We start from the raw sequence: 27,958 nt of genomic DNA, 5'->3' as shown, positions 1-27,958 counted from the left end.
CAATTTTTAAATTTTTATTTAGGCTAGCACTTCCCTTTCAGTGAGGTCATATTCTTCTACTTTTTCAATGACAGAGCCCCCTTGTTTATTCATATGTATGACAACAAAAAGGAATTGACTTTATGGAGTGACACTTTACACACACACTGCTTGAAGGATGTAAGGAAGTACAGTACATCAAGGTAAATACAGGCTCTTTTTTGACACCATCCTGGATGTACCGAGACATATTTTCTTAACCATCTACACATGCAATCTACATGTTGTGGGTTTCCTCGAGCTGTCGTTTGGACATCAAAAGAAAGGTCGTTTGTTTTTAGAGGATGAGAGCTGTGGAGGACAGATTTGTGTGTGTGTGTTGTAGCATTGTCTCACCATCTACAGTTTAAAATCATCTTCACATCTGTACACGCTAAAAATAAAGCAAAAATAAAATGTCATGGTGACCCGAGGGAAACGTCACAACACCTGGCATAAACAGGCCTCAGCAGAGAGGGCTCAGGGTAAACGCATACACGCGTGGTCCCGCCCTTGCACATACACAGATAGTCTCACACAAGCACTTTACACGACACAAGAGGTCACCTAAACACACAGAGGAGAGCTAACATCTAGCAGGGACCACCCGTACAGGGTTAGAGAGGTGTTAAAATTTGTATTTAGACCACCATCAGGTCTCTCTCGCTCTCTCTCACATCCACACATACAGTCTCAATCATAAAGTGACATACATCTGAATTAATTTAAAACTCCATAAAGCTACACACCTGTGCAGAATATACTATCATGACTGTACTTAGTGTCGCTAGGGGTAGCCATCTGAATGGCGATATATTGTATGTTCAAATACTCTATGTAACCTTTTTTCCCTCTCTCTTCAAAATATACAATGTAATGCATTGTACAGACAAAACGAGACACAGTTAAGTTGGTCACAGGTTCCATACATCAAAACGTAAGAGCTTGTCTCCACAGGAATTTCTTCACGAGTGCAATATCCAATGCTCCTCCACCTACTTCAAAGTTTGCTCAGCTTTAGCAAGTCCACTTCCAACAAATCATATATTTAACAACAACAACAAAAAACATAGCACAGAAACATACAAAAAAAAACATTTCTAAACAAGGAGTCATAAATATGGAATGTGGGGAACATAAATGCGGTCCAATTTCAGTTCAAACAATACAAATAAAAGTCCTTCATTGCATGTAAATTGTGTTTTTCTTCTAACAGGACAACATTGTTGTAACAATATTAATCGTATAAATAAAAAATAAGAGTGGGCTGTTGCTAGCTTGTGGCTTCTGTTGAGGGTAGAAGACCATGGGAGGCTGGAAAAGAACACAAAGAGAGGGACAGGTGGAGGGAGATGTGAAGGAGTGGGTGGAAAAGGTGGTGGTGGGAGGGGGTGTTCACATGCCGTAACCAAAGTTGGCCTGTGGCGGCTGCCCGTAGCCCGGTGCTGCTGTGTACCCGTAGCCGTAAGCCTGCTGAGGGGGCACGGCAACATTGGCGCCTGAAGTGAGCATGAGTTGTGGTGTGCCTGCAAAGCAAACAGCACAATATCTTGTTTCAAAAAAGCCTCCGTGACTCATTTAACAGCTAGAACAGTGTGTGTTTACCATAAACAATTGGTTGAGATTCTGTGGCCTGCTCCTCCTGTTTCCTCAGGGACTCGGAGGCTTCGAGCTTGTCCACCTGCGGAGAAGAAAAGGAGTGGTGTGAGAACCCGCTTGGTGGTTTAACAGCTAGGGTGGAGGCTTTCGAAGACGCCAGGTTTGTCAAAACTGACCTCTGGGTTATTTCACTGGCTGAAGGATGGGACCATTCCTGACAGGCAGAGGAGATGAGCACCGTCCACATTTATGTGAAAATGTGCAGCTGGAGGTCCTCCAATAAACAACTAAAGCCACTAACGTACAACGACAGCACTTGGGCGACTACTGATGGTCTAATTTGCCTTTGCTTAAGGGACACACAGTCTAATGTTGGGCTACGGGGGATATAATCACAGATTATGACAATAATGGTCCCACCCATCCAGCCACCCCAACCATCTACTCTAAGATTTTAGAGTATGTAGAGAACCAACCTGTTACCAGTACAAACGACCTCCGCTTAAGTTGGACTGCTCTAAAAAACGTGAGTAGACCTAATTAGCTGTATTTATCCATATGTAGTACTTTGTTCAATGCAACTGATGTATTTCGGCAAATAGAGGGCGGATCTTCATTGAACTGCAGATGGAGAGGCATTATTATTTTTACAATTGCATTTGTGGAATGAAATTAAACAATATTACCAGTGTATTACAATGTGAAGCTTAATAATAAAAAGAAGACTATTGAGGAGAGAGGGGGAAAAGTGTAGGGGGGTGTGGGGGTGGTTATAATAACCGAGGCACATTGGACAGAACTAATTAGTCGCATAGTTCACTGGAACATGAAAATGGATGTGCGCAACATTGCGGCGCGATCACGAGTCTGCTGGAACGGGAATTGACAGTATAGACACAGCCTCCACATAACGTTAAGATAATCTTTAATACAGTGCAGGGAACTCGTTTACTGTTTGGTGCTGCCGTTTTGGTCAGCAACAGAGTTCAAATAGGCTCGGTTATATTTACGTTTTTTGTCTGTGTGTGGAAAAAATAGCATCTGTGAACTGAAGCAGGAAGATGTTACTCCATGTTTTTTGTTCTTTTTCGTCCATCTGTGCCAAAGTGAGCATGTCCGTGCAGCGAGGGTGTGCCTTGGAGATGCGCTTGGCGGAGTGAAATTTTGGTGTTACAAAGTCGATTTGAACTTACACCTTCTGGGACCATGTTTAAGTTTTGGTGCAGGTGATCTAATGCGATTTTGGAAAATTTGATCAGGGCACATGCAGGTAGATAGAAACACGAGTTCCTTGCATGTGTGGTGGATGACAGACTTATTTCAACAGCGGGCATCCAACCCTCTTAGTCATTGGAATAATAAATTCATTTAACGCATTATTTTTGTTATAATCATTATTAGATTTTTTTAAAGCATCCCACATACTGGCTTGTACGCAGCTATGGGGGTCGGGTGTAAACAAACAATTGTTGGAGCGGATATAGATCAATGAGGTCTGCGGACACGTTTAAGTCGCCAGCGGTTTTTCACCAGCTTACTCTGTATTTAATAAGGGTACCCGCTAATGTTCTATGCTCTAGTCATGCTTGGATCACTACGTCCTCTTGCGCGTATAGAGACATCTCAGTCTATTGAGAAGCCGCTTCAATTGGACAGGATTGAAGTTGACAGTGACGGCACCCACAACAGCGCAAACGTCCCACTTTTTCAATTTGCTGTGCGTATGCTAGTTTACAAAATTAGCAAAGCCAGGTCTAGCCTGCAGGCTAATATTTTTGGAGGATTCTCACCGGGTCACATGGGATTCCCATGAGACAGTAGTAAATATTCCCTCAATCGCAGGTTTGGGCAAGAGCGGGAGCGAAATTCATCGGGAGCATCGGGAACTATGACAACAAAGTGACCGGGAGCGGAAACTATGGGTTTTGCAGGATTCTGTAAAAAATTTGATCGGGATCAGGAGGGAATGGGATCAATGTCTGTGGGAGTGAGTGGGATTAAAAAATAAAATTAAAATAAATAAAAAAACAAACAAACAAAAAACACTCACTCAGGATTGGGATCAATTTCTGTGGGAGTGGAAGGGAGCGGGAGTTAAAATCCACTCCAGTGTCAGCCTCTAGTTTAGCCCGCCTTTTCACAGAGTTACTGTAAGCATAGTGCTGGATTTATGCTTGTCACAAAAACAGAGCTCTCTGTCTTTGTGGTGTCTGGTGCAGGCACTTTTCTATTTGCACTTTCTTTGTTAGATGCTGGACTCAACATGCAGTCCACCCTTAGCCGTCATGGTAATGAAATCTGTAGTTGCCATTGGTCTGGCAGTATATGCAGCGGGAACAGGGTTGCCTCCTCAAAACAAACTAATTTCATCAAGACAAAAAGTAAGTGGTCTAGAGAGAGTGTATATCATGTGTTATAATCTTTGGTTTATTTTGACGAAAACATGTCACAAACGATGAATAAAACATATTTTGTCCTTAAAGACAACTTTTGAAACTTTTTTGGGGGGGTCTTTCTTGACTATATTCCTTTTTTGCCAGGTAGCAGCTGAGAAGCAGGAGCGGAGTACAGAAGAATTAAGCAGCCAGCAAAACGAGTTAGATCTGCAACTTGAAAAATAGGAAGCTTGAACAACGATGAAGTACAGGATATGTGAGGTGTCCTTATCCTGGTACTGGGTTCAGTTCTCTACATACGGTGTTGTTCACTAGTGTCAGTCAATCTGGTTGCACAGGCTGTAGCATTTTTAAAAGAAAAGGTTGAGAGACATGCGGAAGCAGTAGTTTTTGGTTACGTTCCTCTTGAAGAGTGCGTGAGAAAGAGAGAAGAGAACAAAGCACCATAGTGGAAGGAGAGAGGAAGAGGGCAGACAGGATGCTCTTGTACAGCCACTTGAAGGTTTCCAGAAGCAGGCACAGCCAACAATGATGTTTCCTAGCCGCGTGCTGCTGATGCTACCGTGGGAGGGGCAATGCATGCGTGTTGCTTCGTGTATCTTTACTGAATACACTACCTGAGATGCATGTTTTTTGTTTTCTAACTGTTAAGACAAGTGTGTTGGGAAGGATGTCTAAAAGAAAAAACTGAACACAAATTCCTCCCTATGTACTTGATACTTTTTTTTAATGTCCCATTCAAGCACAGGAATGAATTCAAGCATAGAGACAGAGAAACACACTGGAAAATCTTAAGAAAAAAAAAAAAAAAAAAAACTGAAACTCATTGTCTATCTGGAGGAAAGGGTCTCAGCTAATAATAACAGGATGGTGTTGAGAAAGGTATCTAATAACCAGGTTAACATTAGAATTAATCTAAAAGTATGTGATAAACAGACCTGACACTGCAGGTAGAGATCCAGAGTGGCACTTTTCACTTACTGATTCAAAAGAGGGGCTTGAAGCTTTGCTCGCTTTTTTTCCATATGCGTGGGTTTGTTTGTTCGTGTGCAACTTTCTGTCTACAGATTTGTATGATGGCCTGGTATTCTTGATGTTCCAAATAAGGTTTGGTGATAATTCACAAATTTATGACATCAATAACAAATTATAAAAAGAAAAACAGATCAAATGATATCGCTGCCAGGGGCATTTATTAACTCAACAGCAGCGAGTACAAAGAGGTAGGGGAAAGTCCTTTCTAGAGGGATTGGCTTAATAATGATCTCATTATTACTTATTATACTGAACAAAAATATACAGTGTTCCCTCGCCACTTCGCGCTTCACGTTTTGCGGCTTCAGTGCTTCTCGGGTTTTTCCAAAATATTCATAAAAAAAAACATACAGCCATATCGGCAGCCATTTTGCAGAAAGACGGGTTGTTTCATGTTGATGCGCACGAGAGGTTTCCCTGCATGCCAAACAAAGAGATGAGTTGACTCAGAGGCTTTGTACATGCCTGTACTGTACGGGCACTCGTACAAGGCGCGTGATTGGTTCCCGGCGCAACATCGACCAATGAGAGCATGGGTGGATTTATCCTGGGAGTGTTTGGCTGCGCATCATCGCATCATCTTCCCTTGTTGTGTCCCGCCAGTCTCGTCCACGCTGTTGTGTTCGCAATAACTTTTTTTGTTTAAGTGGTAATTTTTTTTTATTAGTTAAGCAAGCCCTTACAATGCCGCCGAAGTGCTGTGCCCCTGCAAAAGCTTCCTCCGGGGCGCCCAAGAGGAAGAAGAAGATGATGACCATCAGCGAAAAAGTGAAACTTTTAGATTTGATCAGAAGTTATGGGCAGAAGTTATGCATCTGTTGCACGCCATTATGGCGTGAATGAATCTACCATACGGTACATAAAGAAAGCGGAAGCAAACATCCACAAAGCTGCATCAATAACCTTCAATAAGGAAGCGAAATGTGTGGTAACTCCGCGTAATAAGAGAATTGTGAAAATGGAAGCTGCATTGGCATTGTGGATTGCTGATTGCAGGGAAAAGACAGTGAGTTTGGACACTAATATTATCAGGACAAATTAAATGTTAATAACTGTATAAGGTTTTATAATTAAAGATTTCAGTAAATATGTGTACTGTTGTAATCTTTGTCTCAAATATGTAAAGTATAAATACTGTTTACATATTTGAAACATTCTGGTACCCACATCCACGAAAATTCCTAGGGGGGGGTCAATCCCACTTCGTGGTTTTTCACCTTTCGCGGGGGTTTCTGGTCCCAATTAACTGCGAAAAACGAGGGAACACTGTATCCGTAAAACTTCTGTTTTCGCTTTTATTTTTCCTGAGCTGAACTCAAAGAACTAAGACTTTTTCTCAGTACACAAAAGGCATATTTCTCTCAAATGTTGTTGACATATCCGTCTAAATCTGTGTTAGTGAGCCCTTCTCCTTTTGCTGAGATAATCCATTTACCTCAGGTGTAGCATGTAACGACGCAGTTTAGGCAGCATGATTGTTGCACAGATGTGCCTTACGCTGCCTACTATAAAAGACCTCTCTAAAATGTGTAGTTACACTACCAAGCACAATGCCTCAGATGTTTTGAGCGAGCATGCAGTTGGAAGCTTATGCAAGCACAGTGAACACCGGTGAATTTTATAGATGGTATTTTGAATGTGACGATACTGTGACGAGATCCTGAGGGCCACTGCTCTGCCATTCATATACGATCATCACCTCATGTTAATAACTGATAACTCTATCCGAAGGAGATCTGTTGCCCTGCGGGAGGCACCTGGTGATCACACTAGATACTGACTGGTTTTCTGACCTACCAATACAGTAAAACTGTCCATTTTAGAGTGGCCTTTTATTGTGGGCAACTGAAGCCACACCTGTGCAATAATCATGCTGTCTAATCAGCATCTTGGTATGCCACACATGAGGTGGATGGATAATTTGAGAGAAATGGGCTTTTTGTGCACACAGAAAAAGTCAGCTCATAAAAAAATGGGAGCAAAAAAGAAAGTGTTGCATTTAAATTAGTTTCTAGTTTAAAATACTCTATAGTTTAATATATAAGAATTATAATTAATGTAATAATATATAGGATGTTAAAAAAATAAAAATGTTGTAGTCAGATAACATTAACTTCAATGTTAATTTAATGTTTTCCTTTTCATGATTTCACAGAAAAGAATAAATTTCACTAGCAATGAAGTCATTTTCTGTGTTAGATTAGGCTTGAACACAGTTAAAAATGTGCAGCTAGATTTTTTTTTTTTTAGCAAATTCAGACAGTTTCAAGTTTCTGAAAATTTCAAAAGCAGATTTGCACATGCATTTGTGAATCTTTGTGAAATCGGTCATAAAATCTCTATCTGTTTGAAGATGTTGAACTTTTGAGAGATAAATCGTTTTTCAAAATGAAGCATATATATATATATATATATATTACACACACAAAACACAATTAAATGTGCTCTAAAAGATTTCTGTCCAACTCCTCTCTATACATCTCCCTCCTCTAGCAGGGCACGCTCTATTCTTGTCAGTAAACATCAAATTGTTCTTTTGTTTTTTTCTAATTCTTTTCATGTCAGTGTTAAAATGTTTTTTTTTTGTTCCGCAGTGCTCCATGCTGCATACAACAGCACTGTCTTTTAAACTCCACCATAAACTCAGTCACTTACTGTATCGGCGGCACCTTAAATGGGGACATGTTTATTATATTCTGTGTTAGTTTACTAAAATGGTCAATGCACCCCGTGTATAACCGAACAAAATGTCTGTTAGCGGATATGAATATGAGGAAATATGGTATCCCCCCTACAGGCAACAGCCCCGCAGCAGACTCCTAAAGCTGTGATGTGAAAAGCCCCACTCTGGATTGTGGGGAAATAGTTAAGTGGTCTAGTGACGATACAGAGAGTTGTACACACGTAAGCAGCATAGTGACAAAGTGGGAGGGGGGAAATCATGCAGTTTATGCTAATTTTACCCCTTCAAACTACTACAGGTTATAGGACAGTGAGTCAATATGGACAATTAGGAAATGGATTCAACGTTCACCTTTTCCTTTATCGCATCAACCTGGAAAGGAAATTCAGAGAGGCAACTTAAGGGAAAAAAGCAAGTGGAAGTCGCCCACAAGAGAAACTGACAGTAAGAAACAAGCAAACAGGGGACTTAACATTGAAAAAAGACACTCACAAAAAACAAAACAAGAGGAGGTGCAGGTAATAATGCCACTTCTGATACAAATGCATACTTGAGGTTACTTTGGTATCCCCAGTTTCATTTAATTGCTAACAACAGTTCAAACTACAGATGTAAAACTCACTATTGAATCACTGGATGAGTAGGAAAGAATGTGGCTGGTGATTAAAGGGCCGTGGGTTTGATAGGATTTTGTGTCAGAGGTTGGCCTCAGTAAGGCACCTTAACTCCCCGAATTGCTACAGTATGAGTATAAAGGTGTATTCTTACTATGGTTGCTAAACTTACTATGGGTTAAATGCAGACATCAAAATGTTTTCATACTTGCACACGACAATAACATGACCCTTCAAATTTACAAGAGCTACAAAGACACAAGGTTGAAGACTAGTTTGAAGCAGTCTCAAGTGGTAGCCTTTTCCACTAAATACACAGTGTTGTTCTAATATTAAATATGTGAAATAAATGAATAAATAAATTAAAATTAATTATAGTGGTGGTAAAAGCCTTAGTAATTTGCCAGTCAATGATGCAATAATACTGCTCTCACATCTGCTGCCTTTTATGAACCCTGCTCTATTTCATCTAACATAAAAAGTGATTAAACTGCTAAGAATCTCCTCTGGAGCACATTTGTATGGGAAAGTAGCTTGAGTGGATGAAAATCCAAATGAAAAAGGATTAACACCAGAGATGGCACATAAAGGACAAGGAACATGAACATCAAAGGAGCAAGAATATGCACACTGAGAGTCTGTTGCAGGCCTGGGGAATTGTGCTACACTTCCTGGTGTTAAATAGTATTTGCAAATAAAATTGTGTGGGTGCTGATGTCTAATCCCGGTTGATAAAAACAACTCCAGCACTGGCTGGCTTTTAGACAACATACAAACATAAATTCTGAAGAATCCATCTTATTGGCTCTCTTTGTGACAGTTTGTGAACACTATTATCCTAAATCTGCATGCAACAAGAAAAAGGCACTGTCCGCAAGCCCATGACTACCAAATTCTCTTCATAACTAACATTATTTTCTATAGATGTAGTTAGGTTTGAGTGTTTCCTGGTCTTAGACCCTCATGAATGCATGTATCTTGTCCTACCAAAAATGTTTAATTTTCTTCATGTGTGAATGACCCACCTTACTGAGGTACTCCCTCATGACCTGGATGAAGTATGGCATGGAGAAGTCCATGATGTTGTGCCTCCAAGCAGTCTCCAGCACTACGTCGGGCCGCAACAGATCATAGCAAGTGAATAAGCAGGCGGCGAAACACTCCTTCTTGTCCTCCTCCAGGAACCAAGCAAGAAGTTCCTCAGCCAGTTCAATGTCTTTGGACTCGGATGCATACTGCATGGCATCCTACACAAGGGGAAATAAAAAAGTTACATGCTAATGGTTCAACTGGTGCCTGTGTAAGGGCAATACAGAGTATACAGTCCATTTAAGTGTTGCCGCAAAGGACCTTGTAGAGCTTGTCTTTCTTGCAAAGCTCAACACTCTGTTTCCAGCGGTTGTTGCCCTTGAAAAGGTATGCAGCGATCCTCCTGAACTCGATCAACTCATGCTTCTCTAGGCCTTGGGCCAGCGAGATGTTGTCAAAGTTGTCGTAAGCATCAATAGAATTGCGCAGTGACTGGAAAGAAGCAAACAAGATAGATAAAAACAACTGTAAGAACAAGGGAAGGATTACATTTTAAATCGCAGGTATGACAACAAGGAAATGGTTGTGACTTTTGTCTTGTCGTGTTCAAGGTTAACCACATTGAATCACGCAGCAAGTACAAAATGCATAACAGGAAAACAGACATAAGCGAATCACATTTGTTAAAACTAAACAACAACAATGCGAAGTTAGAGTGTAAAACAATTTATTTAGCCAATCCAACATCATACCGCATAGTCTTCCTCGATGATGAATAGGTTGTTGAGAGATTCATTGACTGACTTGTTGTTGTGATTCTGGACAGACCTCAAATATGGTTTAACCAGAGGTACCTGCTTCACCTGAATCAAAAATGAAATCATGAAAGACTTCATGAAAAAAGAGCATCTCTAACAGAGAAATGTTTGCGTAATGCTTGTTTTCCTCCATTAGTGATGGCCAGGCTAATATTTGCATGCAGTTGTGCTTTTATCAGTGTTACGAAAAGAAACCAGTGGCCTAGAAAGAGGAAGCAACTCACCTTGCTGAAAAAATTGACAGCACGTGTATGGTCCAGTCTTGGAGAGAGAACAATGAGCAGGTCATTTAATAATAACGGCTTGAACTCCAGATAAAAGTGGATAGCTTTGTAGTACAGCTCCACATTGGCCACCTACAGTAAAAACGCAAAGACGTCTCAGTCGTCATTTACAAAAAAACACGTTTGTTTTCATGAAGAAGCCAAACCTTGGTGACAATGTCTTTGAATTGGCCCTCCTTCCAGGCGTCAGAAGGATGGTTCATCATGGTGATGATGGCATTGTCATATTCCTCATACTTATCATAGAGGAACACCAGCTCTGCCCAGAGGTGGGCCTGCTCAGCTGCTCTGAGAACCTTAAAATTCACGTCAATAAATGTTATTGGGCCTTTCCGACAGGCCTGTATGACTAGTCATAGCACCATCACATACAGAAGGACTAATGCATCCCTTCAAGAAGATGTTTCGATAAAATTGTGTAAAATATTCTTTTTCATGTTGTTAATAAATGATGTGACAGTTCTCTGGGTCTACCTTTGGAATGTTTACACGGGACCAGAAGAGCTCCAAGTGCTCCCTCATCTTCTGGGGTTTGAATTTGGAGTAGAGAATAGCCAGCTCTGTGAACATTCCCATGTGAGCCCGCTCGAGTCCCAAAGCAGCCTCCAGCATGGTGATCAGCTCCTCAAAGTAGCCACGGTCCTGAAGAAATACAAACATAAAGCCCATTCAAACCTTGAAGTTTATTGTCAAGACGAGGTGTATTTATTTGACTTCATAATCTGTCTCTTCAATGTCTACATTTAGTTAGAATGCATTAATTCTAAAAAGGATTGAGAGGACACGGTCATGTTTTGTACCTGGTAGTAGTTGATGAGTTCCTCCAGTTCATCAGCATGTACAACAATATGCAGGCCGCACATTTGAGCAAGCCTGAACTCTTTCCCATCGACACATGCAAAACACACCTACAAGTGAGAAAGAATGGACTCAAACGATGTCGAGCACTGTTTGCTTTAACTTTAACACTGGAAAAAGGCTACGATGAGAACAGCAGTGAATTTCATTTAAAACGAATCTACCATTTCTCACCTCCTTCCAGGTGCGTGTGCTGTTGGCTTTACGAGCTCCATCCACAGCTGCCTGGTACTCTCCCAGGTGCACCAGAGTGGAAGCCAGGCGACCGAAATTAGACACGTTGTTGTAAAGCAGTTTGGCTGCCTCATACATCTTGTCGTCATAGCAACGGTCCCCCACCTACCAGAAAGGGCAGGAAAAAGGTAAGTCAGGACACAGAATAAATGGTAGAGCTTGATGTATCCAAGAACCTACTTGCTGGATATGGGCATTATTAGGTCCATTGATGAACTCTTCCAATTCGGCAAGGCGGTTGGTCTTTGCCAGAGCAAAGATTAACTCGGTTTCAACATAGGACTCGCGGGCCTTCTTTCGGGCCATCTGCAGAAACTTTACAAGGTCCTCCCAGTTTCCTACACACAGCACAGGATATCAGTGTTAAATGACCAAAGTTATGTTAAACTTATTTCGTGTTTGAAATTCACACAAACCGAATATATTTTCAAAGTCCAAACAAGCAACTATTATTTTACAGTTGGTCTTACCGCTCTGAGCTGCAGCTTGTCCCACCTCCATGTAAGCAGAGGGGTCATCAGCCTTGATGTAGGAGTCAATAGCTTCTTTGACCAGGGCCTTTTGGAGCTGGGCCTTTGCCAACTGACTCCACACTGGAGGCTCATTGCAGCGCTCAGCAAACTCATAGGCTCGGTCCAAGTTACCAATGTGCTCAATCAGAACCTAAATATAATGGGACAGTATTTCAATATAATATACAGGTGAATAAAATCATGAAGCTCATGTAAGCAAAGCATAAACGTCACTCACCTGCACAGCAGATGTGTTGACATCAAATTTCCTGAAAATAGCAAAGGCCTCCTCAAACAGCTCATTGCTTATGGCAATGTTTGCAATATCTGGAGCATCATAGTTGTCCAGACGGTTAATGTACTCCATGACCCGAGTTCGATCAGCTTTGATCGCTGTCAGGATGAGCAGATTCTGGAGGTTTCTAAAACATATAAGGCAAGAAGATTTCAATGAGCAAATAATTTTCTAGCTAGGTAAAAAAATAAAACTAAGGTGATCTCATTATACCTGTGCTCGCTAAAGACAGAGTTATCCAGGACAATCTTCTCCAGAAGCTCAATGAGCTCATTGGGAAGGTCAGCAGTCATAAAAGCCTTGACAGAGACAGACACTTCCTCTGGATCCTGGGTCTCCGTCAGGGCAGTCTGGACAACCTGCATCACAGAAGGACATCAGGCTCGAAGCACTATGTCACAATAGACATTAAAAACATTACAAGTAAATAGGATGAAATTCTATTGAGGAGGAAAAAAAGGTAGGAGAGAAAACTATAAAATGGACCCTGTTAAAAGGTGGTAACCTACACCTACATTTTAGCAAGATGTAAATATGCATTTACTAGATCAGGTAGGATTTAAAACAGATAACAGGAAGATATAAGACCTGATCAATGAGTGGTCTTCTGTAGTTGTTGGTCTCCAGCAACACACTTGCCCACAGCTCAGGGTTCTTGCGACGCACAAGGTAGCGTGACAGACTCTTGAACAGGGAGTTCTCATTACACACCTAAAACATTGAACAAAAATAGGTTAGAAATGAACAATCATATGGGTCCAATTGATACTTTTGGCCTTCATTTACAACAACAACTCACATGAATGAGCTCCTGGTCACATTGTCCTCTTTCATAGGCCACACAGGCCAGATGGGGGTCTCTCTTCTCACAGTATTTGCCCACTACACGACTGTCATAAAAGGGGTTCTCCCTCAGGAAGCGCTCAGGGTTGTTGTTGCTATCTATGTAAATCTTGGCCAGGGCATTGTGGGTAGCAGGCTCCTCACAACCTTCATGAATACGAGCCTCCAACCAAGGGAGTAGAAGCTTCAGTCTGTTGGTACACAGAAAAGTTATTTGGAGACGCATTGTTCTTTCTGTGCATGTCAGATTGTTCTCTCTCTCTTTTACCGGTTTCTCTTCTCCACTTCAGCAACTAGTTCATCTGTGGAAAACTGTCCTCTCACCACCATGATCAGGTTTTTGATCACATCCTCTGCACAATCCACATCCAACAAACCTCCAATGACCACCGGGAGACGACTTGGGTTTACCTGCAGAAAATCAGAAATGCGTGAAGTCAGATTTTTGGCCGCATAAAATGTAAATGGTGATTTATGAGGTCGGAGCAGCACTGTACCTTCTGCACATAGATCTCAATGTATTTTTGCAGACTGTTGCGATACAAGTACAGGACCAAATCGTGGACAAAATCAAAGCGGTCACACACAATGATCAATGGTAGTTGATCGGTCAATTTAGCTTCCTGCAGAGAAAATTTTTTATTTTTTTCAAAGTGTATAGCGAGAAAGGTATTCGCAGAGTGAGCAGCTTGCAAGCCATTTTCAACCTTGAGGAAGTTCTTCACACGCTCAGGGTCATAGCAGTTACTCTCTCTGCAGATTCTTTCCACCTCTTTGATTTGGCCCGTCTTACATGCAGCCTGAATGTATTTGAAGTGAACCTCTGGGTCCTGGCTGAAGTTGACAATGGAACCCAAGAAGTAAAACAACCCTGAAAGACAAAATCATGTGACAGGGCATCACCAACAACTTGTCTTTTGTTTTCACTAAGGGCGTCACTAACAACATGTTTTTTGTTTTCGCCAAAACTGACTCTCAAGGTGTACCTTCAAAGCTCTTGAATGACTCAAAAAGTTCAGTGAGGCTCTGAGTGCTGAGTTGCTCATGGTACTTGGAGGCAACCTGAACACAAATCTGAAGGTTCTGGCGGATGTTAGCAGACAGCATGGCCCGAAGACACTCCAAAGAGTCCTCCACTGATAGAGAGCCAAAGAAATTGACTAACCACTATAAGGGCACAAATCAGTGACAGTTAGTGTTCTATAACATATTAGGTCATATTATTTTTTTAACATATTAGGTCATAATATTTCATTTTTTTAACATATTAGGTCATAATATTTTTTTAAATTGCCAGTGCACCTCTGGGTTGAGGAGGTGTGTGTGCACCACAGCCCGCTTGATGTCATACAGATCAGTATAATGCTCCAGCGCCCTCTGCAGGAGACCAGCCTTCTCACACAGCTGTGCCACATGGGCACGGTCATAATGAGTGAACATCTGGTTACCCAGAATGGCATCTGCAACCTGAAAAATAAAAATAAAAAATAAAACAGCAGAAGACCTGAGACCCTTAAAAACAATTTTAATTATTCACAAAACAGATAATCACGAGAATAAAAGTGAACGCAATAATAAGTTTAATTAATTTTATGTAATAAGTCATTCAATGTCAAATGAATTCCAATGGCGTGAATATTTTGTTGTCATGTGTCTGTGTACCTGCGGTGCATGGACCAAATTCATTTCCAGCAGACGTGTCTGCAGTGGTCCTTCCATGGGCCTGTTGTTCTTCAGGGCATCAAGTAGAAATGATGTGCATTGCTGTATTAGGTTGTACTCCATGAAAACATCTACAATCTAGACAGAAAAAGAAACAATTTATTATTTTATTGATAACAAAAATATTTTCCCATTTTCATGAAGTCAATTTAGTCTATTCATTCTCTATCTGATGGGTTTTTATAAGACAAAAAGGCAGGGTATCAATATTGGCTATGCTGTGGCTTCATTTGTTTGTACCTGTGTAATGTCAGCAAGAGGCTCTTCATCCTGCACCAGCATCTGGGAGAACTGAAGTCCTTGTTCAGGACTGATCCGCATTACATTCCTCAACAGGAAGATCCAGTCTGGAGTGTACCCCACCTATAAAGAAAATCTTGATTATTACTTTTTCTTTCTTTTACAGTCATAATAAATTTTGGTAATTTGCGTTTTAAAATGTGGATGGAACTGACTACATTAATTCAATTATAATTCAATTAGTTTACAGATTTTCGTTTTTTTAAATAAGATTTTAGGTTTAATAAAGAAGAACATGAAGTCAGACATCTAAACAAACCTTTTTGGCATACAGTACTATCTTCTGAAACTGGCCAGTCTCAGCAAAGCATTGGATGACTTTGTTGGGGACGTTTGCTCTGAGGTAAACACTGAGAGCGAGTGTGGGATCCACAGACTTCACCAGGTCTCCAAGCTCCTCTGAGCACTCCAGCTGTACGCAAAGCAGGGCAGATAAATCTGTCAAGAGAGTGCTAAAAGCCTATTCCAGTAGACAAAAGGATTGCCTGCTATAAAACCACCCAGTGAACACAGACCTTGTCTTCTTTTAGCCATTTCTCCAGCAGCTGTTTGCGGCCCTGCTGGAGGACTGGCCTACACAGCTCGAGAGATTCAAATTTATTAAGCTGGCCTTGATCCAGTAAAATACCAAAGTACTGAAGCAATGGTGACCGCTGGCCTGGTTGAGCAGGAACACTCTGGAACCTGCGGATGGTGTCTGGTGTTCTTAGTATACCCTGGAGAAAGACAGCAGATGGGTAACTACAGAAATTAAATCACAATAGGGCGCCTTAATTAAAATTTAGGAGGAGTGCTGGCAAAGATGAATGTTGTGATGTTATGTGCCAGAGTCAGTCAGAAGGTGTGATTAATTGAACTATGACTTTGCCTCATGTAAAAAGGGTAGCACTTTACTGTACCTTGGGTGCATTGGCTGCCACTTTGGCAGCATCTGAATAATTCCCTGCAGCAAAGAGAGTGTTAAACTTGCGGGCGAACAGCTCCTCAGCACCGGCAAGGTTATTGCGGACAGCCATGCGGAGAGCCAGGTCGGGGTTCTGGAGCACATTGGTGATGTAGGAAATAATGTTCTCCTCCTCCACACACACTGATAAAACCTGGAGAAGCACATTTTGCACTTCTGAGTTGCATACTTAATCCCAGATTATTTGTAAATACCTTAATCTGTTTGATGTATTTGTATTTTACACTGACAGATTACCTCAAATTCTTGTGGTGTTGTGTCATATTTAGTATGCGTAAGTAAATTTAAGACCAATAACAGGATTAGACTCGAGTCTGCATGGACAAACTGAGCTCTTCTGTGTTTCATATCTCACAAAAAGTGCTCCTACAGTCTGGGGCATTTGCAAACCTTTCCCTCTTATCAATCATTTTTCCTTTCCTCCTGAGGGGCGCACAATCGTCCTATCCCAGCAGACTGTGGGAGAAAGGTATAATACACCCTGGACTAGTCGCCAGACAATCACAATACATATACAATGCCGTGAAAAAGTATTGGCCACCTTCTCAAATTCTTAGATTTTTAAAAACCAAATGTAAATAGACAAATATAACCCAAGAGAACTTAAAATGCCGTTTTTAAATTGTGATTTAATTGATAAAGGAAAAAAAACTATTCAGTTACCTGGTCCTGTGTGAAGACGTATACCCCCTTGTTAAATCATGAATTAACCATTTTTGGATAATTTAACTGATCACACCCAAGCTTGATTACTTCCAGACTTTTTCAATTAAAATAAATAAATCACTTAAACAGAATATGCCCAGACAAAATCAAGTCAGACAAAAGATCTAAAAAAATGACACGATCCAAAGAAATTTCAGAACAGACGAAAAATAAAGTAATTGACATCTGTGAGTCTGGAAACGGTAATAATAGCCAATTCTAAATCTTTAGGATTCTAGCAAACCATAGGCAGAACTTCAAATGGAGAAATTAAAGAACAATGGTCAACCTTACGAGGAGTGGTCAGTCTACAAAGATTACCCCAAGAGAACAGCCATGACTCAAAACTCAGAACTGCTGGCCTCCCTTGCCTCAGTTAAGGTCAGTCTTCATGACTCAACGATAGGAAGAGACTGGGCAAAAATGGCATCCATGGCAGAGTTCCAAGTCCAAAACCACTGCTGACCAAAAAGAACATGAAGGATCATCTTACTTTTCCAATAAAAACATCTGAATGATTCCAAAGACTTTTGGGAGAATATTATATGGATTGACGAGATGAAAGTTGATCTTTTTGGAAGGTGTGTGTCTTGTTACATCTGGTGTAAATGTAGCATAGCATTTCAGAAAAAGAACATCATACCAACAGTCAAACATTGCGGTGGTACTGTGATGTCTTGGGCTGTCTTGCTCCGTCAGGACCTAGACAACTTCCTGTGATTGATAGAACCATGAATTGTGCTCCTTAACAGAAAATGCTGAAGGAGAATCTTTAGCCATCAGTTTGTAACCTCAAGCTGAAGTGCACTTGGGTTCTACAGCAGGATAATGATCCAAAACACTCAGCAAGTCAACTTCTGAATGGCTTAAAAAAACAAAATGAAGGTTTTGGAGTGGTCTAGTCAAAGTCCAGACTTGAATCCGATTGAAATAAAGTGTCATGACCTTAAAAAAGCCGTTCATGCTCAAAAACCCTCAATTTTTGCTGAATTCAAACAATTCTGCAAGGAAGAGTGGACTAAAATATCTCCACAGAGATGTGAAAGACTCACATTCGCAGAGACAATTTCACCATCGCAACAACAAGTTGGGATGGGTAAGGGTGGGTGAATCACTTTGAGAGTGATTCGCGATGTATGGAGCAGTGTAATGCCAACGACTTCTACTCTCAAATCTAACGTTTGGGATCATTTTGGATTTCCCTGTAAATCCAGACTAGACGAAAGAGACAAAAGACAGATACTAGAAACATGATACGCCATGCCAACACGAAAAAAACATCATAAATTGCCGTCCCGAAGCTGTATACAGAGTTAGGACACAGGTTTTGGAGTCATTGAAGTCGGCAGAAAGAGTGGCTCTTATATGTGATGTGTTGGACTTCCAGAGCAACTGACCCATACGTAATTATCACTTCTCATTTTATTTCTAACGAGTGGGGAATTAGTGTCAAATGATCTAAAGAATAGAGCTCTGCACTGAAATATCGGCAACTGTCACAATGCTGCAAACATGCTACTTAACTATCGTCCTATATTAGTTAAAACCCTGCCAATTATAAAAAAATATTGTTCAAGTTTACATGCAAGTCACAGATGGTGTGGTGGTACAGTCGCCTGACTTTGGTGCAGGCAGCGTGGGTTCAGTTACCACTCAGTGATGGTGTGAATGTGAGTGCGAATCGTTGTCTGTGTCTAGATGTGCCCTGAGACTGACTGGCGACCAGTTCAGGGTGTAGGCCCCCTTTCGACCAAAGTCAGCTGGGATGGGCTCCACCGCCCCTCGACCGTAACCAGGATAAGCAGTGTTGACAATGGATGGAAGTTTACATGCACTTTTTCAATACAGTGTTTATTACTATTTCCAAGGGTAAATAAATATTAAATTTACATGCACTTACCATTTACAGTGTTTATGCACAACTGTCATGTTTTTTAGTTTTGTACTCCATTTGCACAAATGTTAGGTGCATTCCCCCCCCAGATGTTTTACTGCTTTAAAAAAGTGACATAACATACGACATGTTTACAATCATGACATTAAAATTTTATATTTTAAAATAGTCAAAATTTACTCTCTTCTTTTCATGTATTTCCACTTCTTACTGAATTGTTAATTGCATTTTAATAAAAATTTAATCTAATTGCACTGCAACCGAAAGAATCAATATCAAATCAAATTGAAACCTAAATAATCGAAATTTAATCAAATCATGACGTTCTTATCGATGCCCAGCCCTAGCAACAAGAGTCGGCACCGCTTAGCTCTGGGCGGCCAATCCACTGACAGCCACTGCTGTCACGAAGCTCTGGTCACTCACAGGGAACCAAGAAACAATCGAACTGTGAGAAATTTGACCCTGAAAGTACTATATCCTTGTCATTATTATTGTTTTATTATTGGTTGTGTTTTATGTTTTCATAACCCCAATTTCGTTGTCTCTGCAACATACGATGTGACAATACGATAATAGAGGGTTTGTACTCTATTTATGTTTAATTTTTATGTACAGCACTTTGTTATAGCTGTTATTGTTTTTCCAAGATGAGTTGAGTGTCTCAAAGTCGTTAAGTCCTAAGTAAACACACATATGTACATTTCCATGTATGTACTGTGAATCTGCAAAAGGCTCATTAAATGAGATAAGAATCGTTTGATCGCTTTGCTGATACCTGGATAACTAACAATTATAGGTAATTAGTCATTCATGGTAAAACTTTATGTAGTTCCAGCAAACAGAGAGTATACTTTGACGAGTCTAATGCTGTCATTATTATCGCTATGAATTTGACTGGCGACTGGAAGTTAGCACGCAACCTCACCTCAAATGCGGAAGTGGTGTGTGCGTAGTCTATTTAGGCATACAGTAGATAACAGACGTCCAAGAACTCAAATGCAGTGAAGGTTATGTGCAAAAACAAATTTTCTATACCTGTCCTTTCCTGTTGACCCCAATGATACCAGCAGTTGGCTCATGGGGGGCAGTGACAAAAATGGTCTCCCCACTGATTCTGTTCATGTAGATGCAGGTGCCAGTTTCCAAATCGTACAGGTGGATGTAGCCATATTTGGTGATGAGAAAGACTACATCTTGCTTGGAGCTTATCTAAAAGCACACACAAAAACAATTTGAATGCTACTTCTTTAAATTAATGTTAAAATGAGGCTAGTGTAAGACAAAAGTCTGACTCAGAATACAGCAATAAATATGTTACATTAATGCCACAATAACAGTTGTTTATATATATATAAACAGTCTTAGATTAAAAAATAGAAATATTTTGTACCTGCATTGCAACAGGGAAGTCATTCTGGGCTTCCGGAGGGAAAAATACATCTACAGCCTTCTTTGGAAATGGCTGGTTCCCAGCTGGTGGAGTGCCGACTTCAATTATATGGAGCTAAAAGCAAAAAAACATTGACATGAAAAATTATCAATTTTAAATGCAATATATTTAAGACACAATTAAAAAATCAAAAAGATGTATCAATTAGGCCCCATGCATATGATCTCACTTTGCCGCCTGCCTGTCCTCGCACAGCAAAGCAGAACAGAGTTGACTCCTCTGTGTTGTCCTCCATCTTGAATTGTGCAAAGCCTGCTGCATGACCTTCAATGGGCTGAGAAACCTTCCTGTCCACGGAGTACAACTGCATCGCTCCAACAACGCGGTTTTGCTGGAGAACAAAAACCAAAACAAAATAAAAATAAACTGTGTACATAACTTTACATAAATTAATAAATACGCACATCAAATATGCAGCACATGAATGATACACTGATGTGTAATGTGGTTAAACTTGACTGTGAAACTACTACACTAACAAGAATAGATCACGATGCATCCCACCGGAGCTTAAGGATTTCCCTATGCCATTTAATACCAACTGATACATGTTGAAAATCGTTATGTAACCCATTTAATAACAAAAACGTAGTTTTACGTCTTTTAAAACTCGATCACCTAATCTCAAAGACGTAGTTTTACGTCTTTTACGTTTTTTTTGCACCATAGGCTTCAGAGAGGCCTGACGTCACTCCTCACCAAAGGATTAGGCCTGAGGACAATTTTAATGCCCATAAAAACTGACACAAGATGGCAGAAGTGCATGATACAATTTAGAATTTTGGTAAAACTTACCTATGTTCTACCGCTAATTACTAAAGAACAGAAAAAGGTAGAAGCGTTTGCGATAACTTGCAATGAGTCTCTTACAGCGCTGTGGAGGAATTTTGGCACACTCACCTTTGCAGAATTGTAATTCAGCCACATTGGAAGGTTTTTGAACACAGGGTCATGTAGGTTTGGAATTTTTTTTCTCCCTTGATCGTAAAAACCATTTAAAAAGTGGATTTTGTGTTTACTTGTGTTGTCTTTGACTAATACTTAAATTTGTTTGATGATGGGAAACATTTAAGTGTGACAAACATGCATAAGAAATCATGCGAAATGGAAACAAAGAAATCCGAGAAATCATGCATCAGAAATCAGAGAGGGGTCTCACACACACACACATATATATGTATGTGTGTGTGTGTGTGTGTGTGTGTGTGTGTGTGTGTGTGTGTGTGTGTATATATATATATATATATATAAAAAACTGGTTTGTAGAAAAGCTGACGACCAAATAGTCGGTACCTGTGCTGAAATGCCGATCAACAGTAGCCATTTCTGTTTAGCATCAGTGCGATAGTTGATGATTTGGCAGCCCGCCAGGCTGGAGTGGCGGTCAAAGACTTTGATTGGCTGAGAGTCGCCCTCCATGCTCCAATGGTAGACCGCGTTGTCTGTGACCAGGGCGACAGTGTTTAGGGAGATCCACTTCCAGAAGGTCACGTCATCAGTCATTGTGTGAGCCTTCATCTTGCTCTTCATTTCAATGTTGAAGATCTGTAGGGTCTTGGCCGCTGAAAGCATGCAAGTCAAGGTTCACGTTAGTTGACAATTTTTAAGACCACAAGGTTGTAAGATAACTATTATTTGTATTTAAACCAGAAAATTGAGTAATCTAAACTACCACACAGCACCCACAGCAGACATTTGGGGAGAGGAGAGGACAGATACCATTTGGTATAACCAAATTCCAGTTGCTCGAGTAGGTAGTTAGGGTTTGCTTTCAGTGACACGAAAGCACTATACAACAAGGCAGTGTCAAATCAAGAGGCAAGACCAACGACAGGGCAACCACATGGTGGTAGATCTGCATTCAGTGCATTGACGTGTGCACATTCAATGCTGAATATGGAAACCCCTGGTATAATGTGGACAAACCCCCCAATTTATGGCTTAAGAGACTTCCAAACTGTGGTCAGACTAAAAAAGAACTGCACATTTCTAGGTCTCAATACAGTTCATCTTCATTGGTGTTGCTCCAATGACCTTGTTGGGCACATTCCAGTGACAGAAATTAAATTTGTTTTCTCTGCAGTCAAACCAATGTAGGATAGTATTGTGACACCATTCCACTTAAGTGAAATTGTCTCTCAATATATGCCATCAATATTTGTAATTGATTGAAACATATTAAACCAGGGGTCCTCATAAGAAGACTCTGGTCTGGATCCAATCCAGACGCATTTGTAAGGATCCAGACCTATTATTAGATTATTTCGACAAGCAATATCATTTTAACATGCACAGCTTTCAGGTAGCTATCTTATGTTATGCACACTGGGAATGTAAAGACCAATTGTGTGCATTGTTAACGCCTGCCACATGACATGACTCTGACAATCAAATGGTTAATCATTCAGAGCAGCTTTGCGAGTGGAGCAAGGTGTGTGTGAGGCAGGCAAGCATTGCGGAAGAAGCAACTTCAGTGTAAACAGATAATTTTGCGGTTAAAAATAAGAAAAAAAATGAATTATTTTTTCAAAATGTGGTTCATCAAGGAAGAATCCAGCAAATCAAAATGCTAACACTTATTTTTCTTTAGTATTTACATAGAGTTCATCTTTCAGCATCCAAGCACCTTGGGACGCCTTATTCAAAAGCATTATTCTTTAAGCAAACTTTATTTTAAAACAGTGTTTTTTTTTTGTCTGAATGTCTCCTAACTGCAACGTCAAATATGCCTGCTAACCATCTGTATTTTTTCTTTTGAAATTCCAATGGTTAAAGTAAATTTGCCTCAAAACTGATCAGTTAAGAAGCTGCATCTACAGAAAACACAAAGCACTGTAGCTTACCATTTTAGAGAAAGAACACAAATGAGCATATAATTATAAAATGAGGGATGTTAAACTTTGGGTTAGGTCTGAATGCAGATTTTCAAAAGGAGACTACAAAGCAAACTGACAGATGTAATGATGGGAAAGGATGCTGGACAAATGCACTCACATCAACTGTTTTTTGTGTTCTAAAAGGTCACGAAATATACAGTATAACGCCCCAACCAAATCCCCAGTAATTTCTAATGTGCACAGCATCTGAGTGAATACCATTAGTCACAATTGGAGGATGTCGTAAAATTAATTAAAAAAGAAAAAACGTTTTCGTAGTTCAGAGACAGAATATAATGGGATATTGCTTAAAAGTGGAAAGTCCAGAAATCAGTGAGTGTTTAAAGAAAATGGAAACAAATTTAGTTCAATTCCTATTTAAACATATATAATGCTTATTGTCACTGTATTTTATAAAATTAGTAAAACCAAAATCAATAAAGCTGTTGTACAAAAATAAATAATATATGTAATGTCCTGATGAAAATGTTTGTCCTTTTTTTCTATAACACTCGTAGAGTGTGTTTTTTTTATCCTTATGTCATATAGTTCTTGTATATATAGGATTGTATCAATGTGTCCTGAGGTCCCTTGAAAGGTACGATATCAATACCATATACAGTACTGTATTATTCTTTTTAACATTATTATTAGTAGTAGTAGCAGCAGCAGCAGTAGTTGTATGATACTGTATAAGAACAGTTTTCACAACATTGTAGAGGTTCTGGCTAGAATTGACAAAATTTATCAGGAACTCCTGAAACTGATCCATTAATAAGGATGCATCTCTCCATGATGAAACTACAGAAAGAAGAACTTGGAAAAACAAAACAGAGCGCATTTTATTTCAAAAAGGATCCTTCACCTGAAAACTAATTTGAAGAGTACAAACTGTAAAATTATTTTAATTTTGATAACAAATAAATAATTAACACAATTGTTATTGTTTGGCAAATATTATTTCACTTAAATTCATTAATATATATCTACAAACCCCAATTCCAATGAAGTTGGGACGTTGTGTAAAACGTCAATAAAAACAGAAAATAATGATTTGCAAATCATTTTCAACCCATATTCAATTGAATACAGTACAAAGAGAAGATATTTAATGGTCAAATTGATGAATGTTAATATTTTGTGTTTTTGCACAAATTCTCTCACTTTGAATTTGATGCCTACAACACTTTCCCAGAAAGCTGCGACAGGGGCAACAAAAGACTGGGGAAGTTGAGGAATGCTCAAAACCCCCATTTGGAACATTCCTCAGGTGAACAGGTTAGGTGGAAACAGGTCAGTGTCATGATTGGATATAAAAGGACTATCCCTGATTGTTATCAGCGCAAAGGTCAAAAGCCAGCGTCTGTGATGGTATGGGGATGTCTTAGTGCCCACGTCATGGTAACTTTAATGCTGAAAGGTACACACAGGTTTTGGAGCAACATATGCTGCCATCCAAGCAAAGTAATTTCATGGGACCTCCATGCTTATTTCAGCAAGACAATACCAAGCCACATTCTGCACATGTCCGGACCTGTCTCTCATTGAAAATGTGTGGCCCATTATGAAGCACAAAAATATGACAACGGAGACCCCAGACTGCTGAGCAACTGAGGTTGTACATGAAGTAAGAATGGGAAATAATTCTACCTACAAAGCTTCAACAATTAGCGTGGTCAGTTCACAAACGCTTATTGAATGTTGTTAAAAGGAAAGCTGATGTAACACAGTGGTAAACATATCCCTGTCCCAGCTTTTTTGGAACGTGTTGCAGGTATCAAATTCAAAATGAGTTAATATTTGATTAAAAAATGAAAAAGTGTATCCAATTAAATATAGGTTGAAAAGGATTTGCAAATAATTGTATTCTGTTTTTATTTACATTTTACAAAACGTCCCAACTTCATTGGAATTGGGGTTTGTATGTTCTATGTTTTGACTGTCCATTACAAGGGCTGCTTATCTGAAGCAAATTCTAAGTCTGTATGTGCTGTACTAAGCGCACTAACGCACTAAGTCCCAAATGACACCGTTATTTTTATGACACCAGGCTTGTGCTTTCAATTCAAGCATTCATTAAAACTATGACCAGTATTGTGCATTCGTGTCAAGACAAGTGCACACAGGAATACACTTTGACAACTCATGATTTGTAAAATTCAACTCACCGTCTGCAAACATAAGCAAGCATTAAGGAAACGAAAAAAGAGCAAAAACAAAAATAGACAAAGCATTCATGACAGCATGAAAATTTTTTAACATCGCTTTTACAAAATAGTAGCATACTGATAATTCACACATATAAAACTACACAGATTACATTATTTTACATGTCTTGACAAACAAATGAGGTGGCCTACATGTGAACATCAAAATTGCTAATGACTGATTAATTACACAGATGACCTGTGTGTACAGAAAAGCTTTCAAGTAAGTCTGAAACTATTTTGTTTTGCATTTGAAGTTAAATTTATCACAATCCTTTATAAAATAATGTACCATTTGGGGTTTCATTTATTTACCTTTAAGGGCAATAACTTTGCTGGCAGGATTCATGATGGCGCTGTCTGCAGAGATGGGCCTACGGATGGGGTTGTTGGGATCGGCCATGTCAATAATGACAACCTGTGCCTGCTCACCCACCTTCTCTCTTATGCAGATGAACTTATCTGACTCCATGGTCAGAGTGCTGAATCCAATGTTGGCTGGGTTGATGCCCAGGTTCTGGAGCTGGAATATGAAGACTGTCTTAATAAAATATAAATGATAAAACACTAACAGTGCCAGTCGATAAATTATTTATGGCAGTATAGTTGACACATCACAGTAGTTTAAATTTTTGCAAAGACTGAAATAACTAGTTCAAGTTTGAGCAGCGCTGATGCTCGTACTTTAGTTTAATTGTATCCTGCTGGGATACATGGGATTCAGAGCAGCGACTATTTGAATAGGTCACAGTTGTATTGAGAACATGTTCTCACTTTCTGTGCATTTTGTTTAATTACACTAACTAGATGAAATGTCAACACCATCTGATTAATTGAACAGTAATTAACCACTGATCCATGAGATAGTCATCACACTGCAAACAGTGGTGAGAACTGCAGACTAACTCATGATACTATCAAAATGTAATGATAACTTAGTGTCACAGTTTGGCAGTTTCTAGCTTATGCATATATTGGCAGAACACTACATAAGTGAAGAAAGAATATTTACACCCGAAGTATATATGACATAGAGATACAAGCTGATATACTAAGCTGATTTACTAAAAAGTAAACATCTTCACAGAATGTGCAACTGTTCATGCTTGGTACACAGTTCATATTGGACAGCAACAATATCAACACTTTCATTTCTGGTGAACAATATTAATATGTCCCATCACTAACGCTGATTGTTTTTAATTTAGGATGCCTGACAAGTTGACAATACAGTGAATGTCGGTGGGATCCATTACGGTCATTTGCAATCATGCATTTCTACTAAAGAGGCATTTGTGTGTGTGTGTGTGCAAAATATGGCTTAGAGAAAGGAGTTTTTATTATGGATTTAATATTTATTACTAAGTACTGACACCTAAAACAAAGTTTGTAACCACTCCAATTTGTGTGTACAGCAAATCATGATGTGTACAACTATGAGGGTTCTGTATGATTTGAGTCAGAATGCAGCTGACGGAAAACGGCTTTGCAGCTTGCTGGATTTATCGTCGCTTTCATAATCGGCAGTGCGAATTTGACATCTAAACGTCTACCCAAATATGTAACATGAACCACAGCGATAACTGAAGGCGTCATTTTTATTTAACTTCCGTGTGACTCAAGTGCCTATTAACGAAGCTGCGATTAGATGACGTGACTGCTTGCATCCCTCACGACCATTCATGACGGTACAAACTAACATTTTATAAGACGTGTTAGGTCAAAATCATACTGACTTAAAACTGAAGTGCGGCGCAATGGTTTAGTGAAATTGGATGTCTCTTTCGCAAGTGCAAGACAAAGTGATGTTAAAATGCGAATTCGGCTGCCCGGTGTCATCGGTATAATAATGGAGGCTATTTGTTAGCTACTGCTAAACGGGGGAGGGGAGGTCATTCATTTGCTGCGGGGATTGACGTTAGCTCGGCTAGCGAGCTGTCACACCACTTCGTTGTGAGGAACTCAATATAAACAGCATTCTCGCGTTTTCACGTAACTATTGACATACCTGTAGGTGCTCCTGGAAGCGGATAGGCAGGATTTGCGACATGGCGTTTCCCTCCGTGTTCTCCAGAGTGCTGAAATGTTGGCCGCCGTGCTAGCTAGCAGAGCAGCAGCACCGCGCTAGCTTACGACCTCCTTGCGCTACGTGTAGGTCGGAACGACTCCGTGGAGACAAAAAGACGAAAAAAATGCACAGCTCTTAAAAGTGCCACCCAAACGTCGTGCCTGTAGGGATGCTCAATGTGTCAGGGTTTTCTCTGCACTCTCCGCACTGCATCAATGGATAGCGGATGTGACTACGGCTGATCTCTTGTCCAAAATCCGCAATGGCGGCGGAAACGGCTTCCCGATCCGGAAGCATCAAAGCAGCTCTGGAAGGACACTGAATCCAGACCTGAGCTGATATTGGCTTTTTTTGCGCTTTCATTCATTCCTTTAATTAGAATATGCCTCAAAATAATGGTCAATAGTTTCTTTCTTCCCCTATATATATATATATATATATATATATATATATATATATATATATATATATATATATATATATATATATTATACATATAATATATATATATTATATATATAATATATATATATATATAATATACATATAAT

At 39.8% G+C, this 27,958-nt stretch overlaps 1 protein-coding gene across 3 annotated transcripts; it reads right to left on the bottom strand.

Annotated features, from left to right (window-relative positions):
* On the bottom strand, window positions 1–27,695 carry LOC133404816 (clathrin heavy chain 1-like). Of its 3 annotated transcripts, XM_061681166.1 has the most exons (34): window positions 27,348–27,695; window positions 25,655–25,862; window positions 21,550–21,818; window positions 20,426–20,587; window positions 20,197–20,310; window positions 19,842–20,015; window positions 16,140–16,337; window positions 15,756–15,956; window positions 15,500–15,652; window positions 15,181–15,303; window positions 14,881–15,018; window positions 14,521–14,685; window positions 14,205–14,385; window positions 13,926–14,089; window positions 13,716–13,841; window positions 13,487–13,629; window positions 13,175–13,409; window positions 12,964–13,086; window positions 12,589–12,734; window positions 12,319–12,502; window positions 12,039–12,231; window positions 11,749–11,906; window positions 11,509–11,673; window positions 11,277–11,384; window positions 10,951–11,118; window positions 10,623–10,772; window positions 10,417–10,548; window positions 10,127–10,237; window positions 9,696–9,866; window positions 9,371–9,592; window positions 8,083–8,103; window positions 1,794–1,831; window positions 1,624–1,699; window positions 1,455–1,544 (listed from the first exon to the last, which is right to left on the bottom strand). In XM_061681166.1, exons 1-33 carry the CDS (start codon window positions 27,387–27,389, stop codon window positions 1,669–1,671), a joined length of 4,917 nt encoding a protein of 1,638 aa, XP_061537150.1. In that variant the 5' UTR covers window positions 27,390–27,695; the 3' UTR covers window positions 1,455–1,544; window positions 1,624–1,668. The 3 variants fall into 3 exon arrangements, with proteins under 3 accessions (XP_061537148.1, XP_061537149.1, XP_061537150.1); XM_061681164.1 differs by lacking the exon at window positions 1,794–1,831 and having other exon boundaries at window positions 1–1,544; XM_061681165.1 differs by lacking the exons at window positions 1,794–1,831; window positions 8,083–8,103 and having other exon boundaries at window positions 1–1,544.
* Window positions 27,696–27,958: the final 263 nt, after the last annotated feature.

Source organism: Phycodurus eques, chromosome 7, assembly GCF_024500275.1.
Source record: "Phycodurus eques isolate BA_2022a chromosome 7, UOR_Pequ_1.1, whole genome shotgun sequence".
Taxonomy (NCBI): Eukaryota; Metazoa; Chordata; class Actinopteri; order Syngnathiformes; family Syngnathidae; genus Phycodurus; species Phycodurus eques.
Note: the sequence above shows the minus strand (reverse complement) of the source record. Positions and strands in the feature narration are given on the sequence as shown.

What these genes read in the sequence shown, in the direction of transcription:
- LOC133404816 (XM_061681164.1), bottom strand. Translation starts at nt 27,389, where the DNA reads ATGTCGCAAATCCTGCCTATCCGCTTCCAGGAGCACCTACAG. An exon ending in CAAAGTTATTGCCCTTAAAG is followed by an intron (nt 21,819 to 25,654) that starts GTAAATAAATGA and finishes GCATGCTTTCAG; the next exon opens with CGGCCAAGACCCTACAGATC. An exon ending in GGGTCAACAGGAAAGGACAG is followed by an intron (nt 16,338 to 19,841) that starts GTATAGAAAATT and finishes GTGCTTCTCCAG; the next exon opens with GTTTTATCAGTGTGTGTGGA.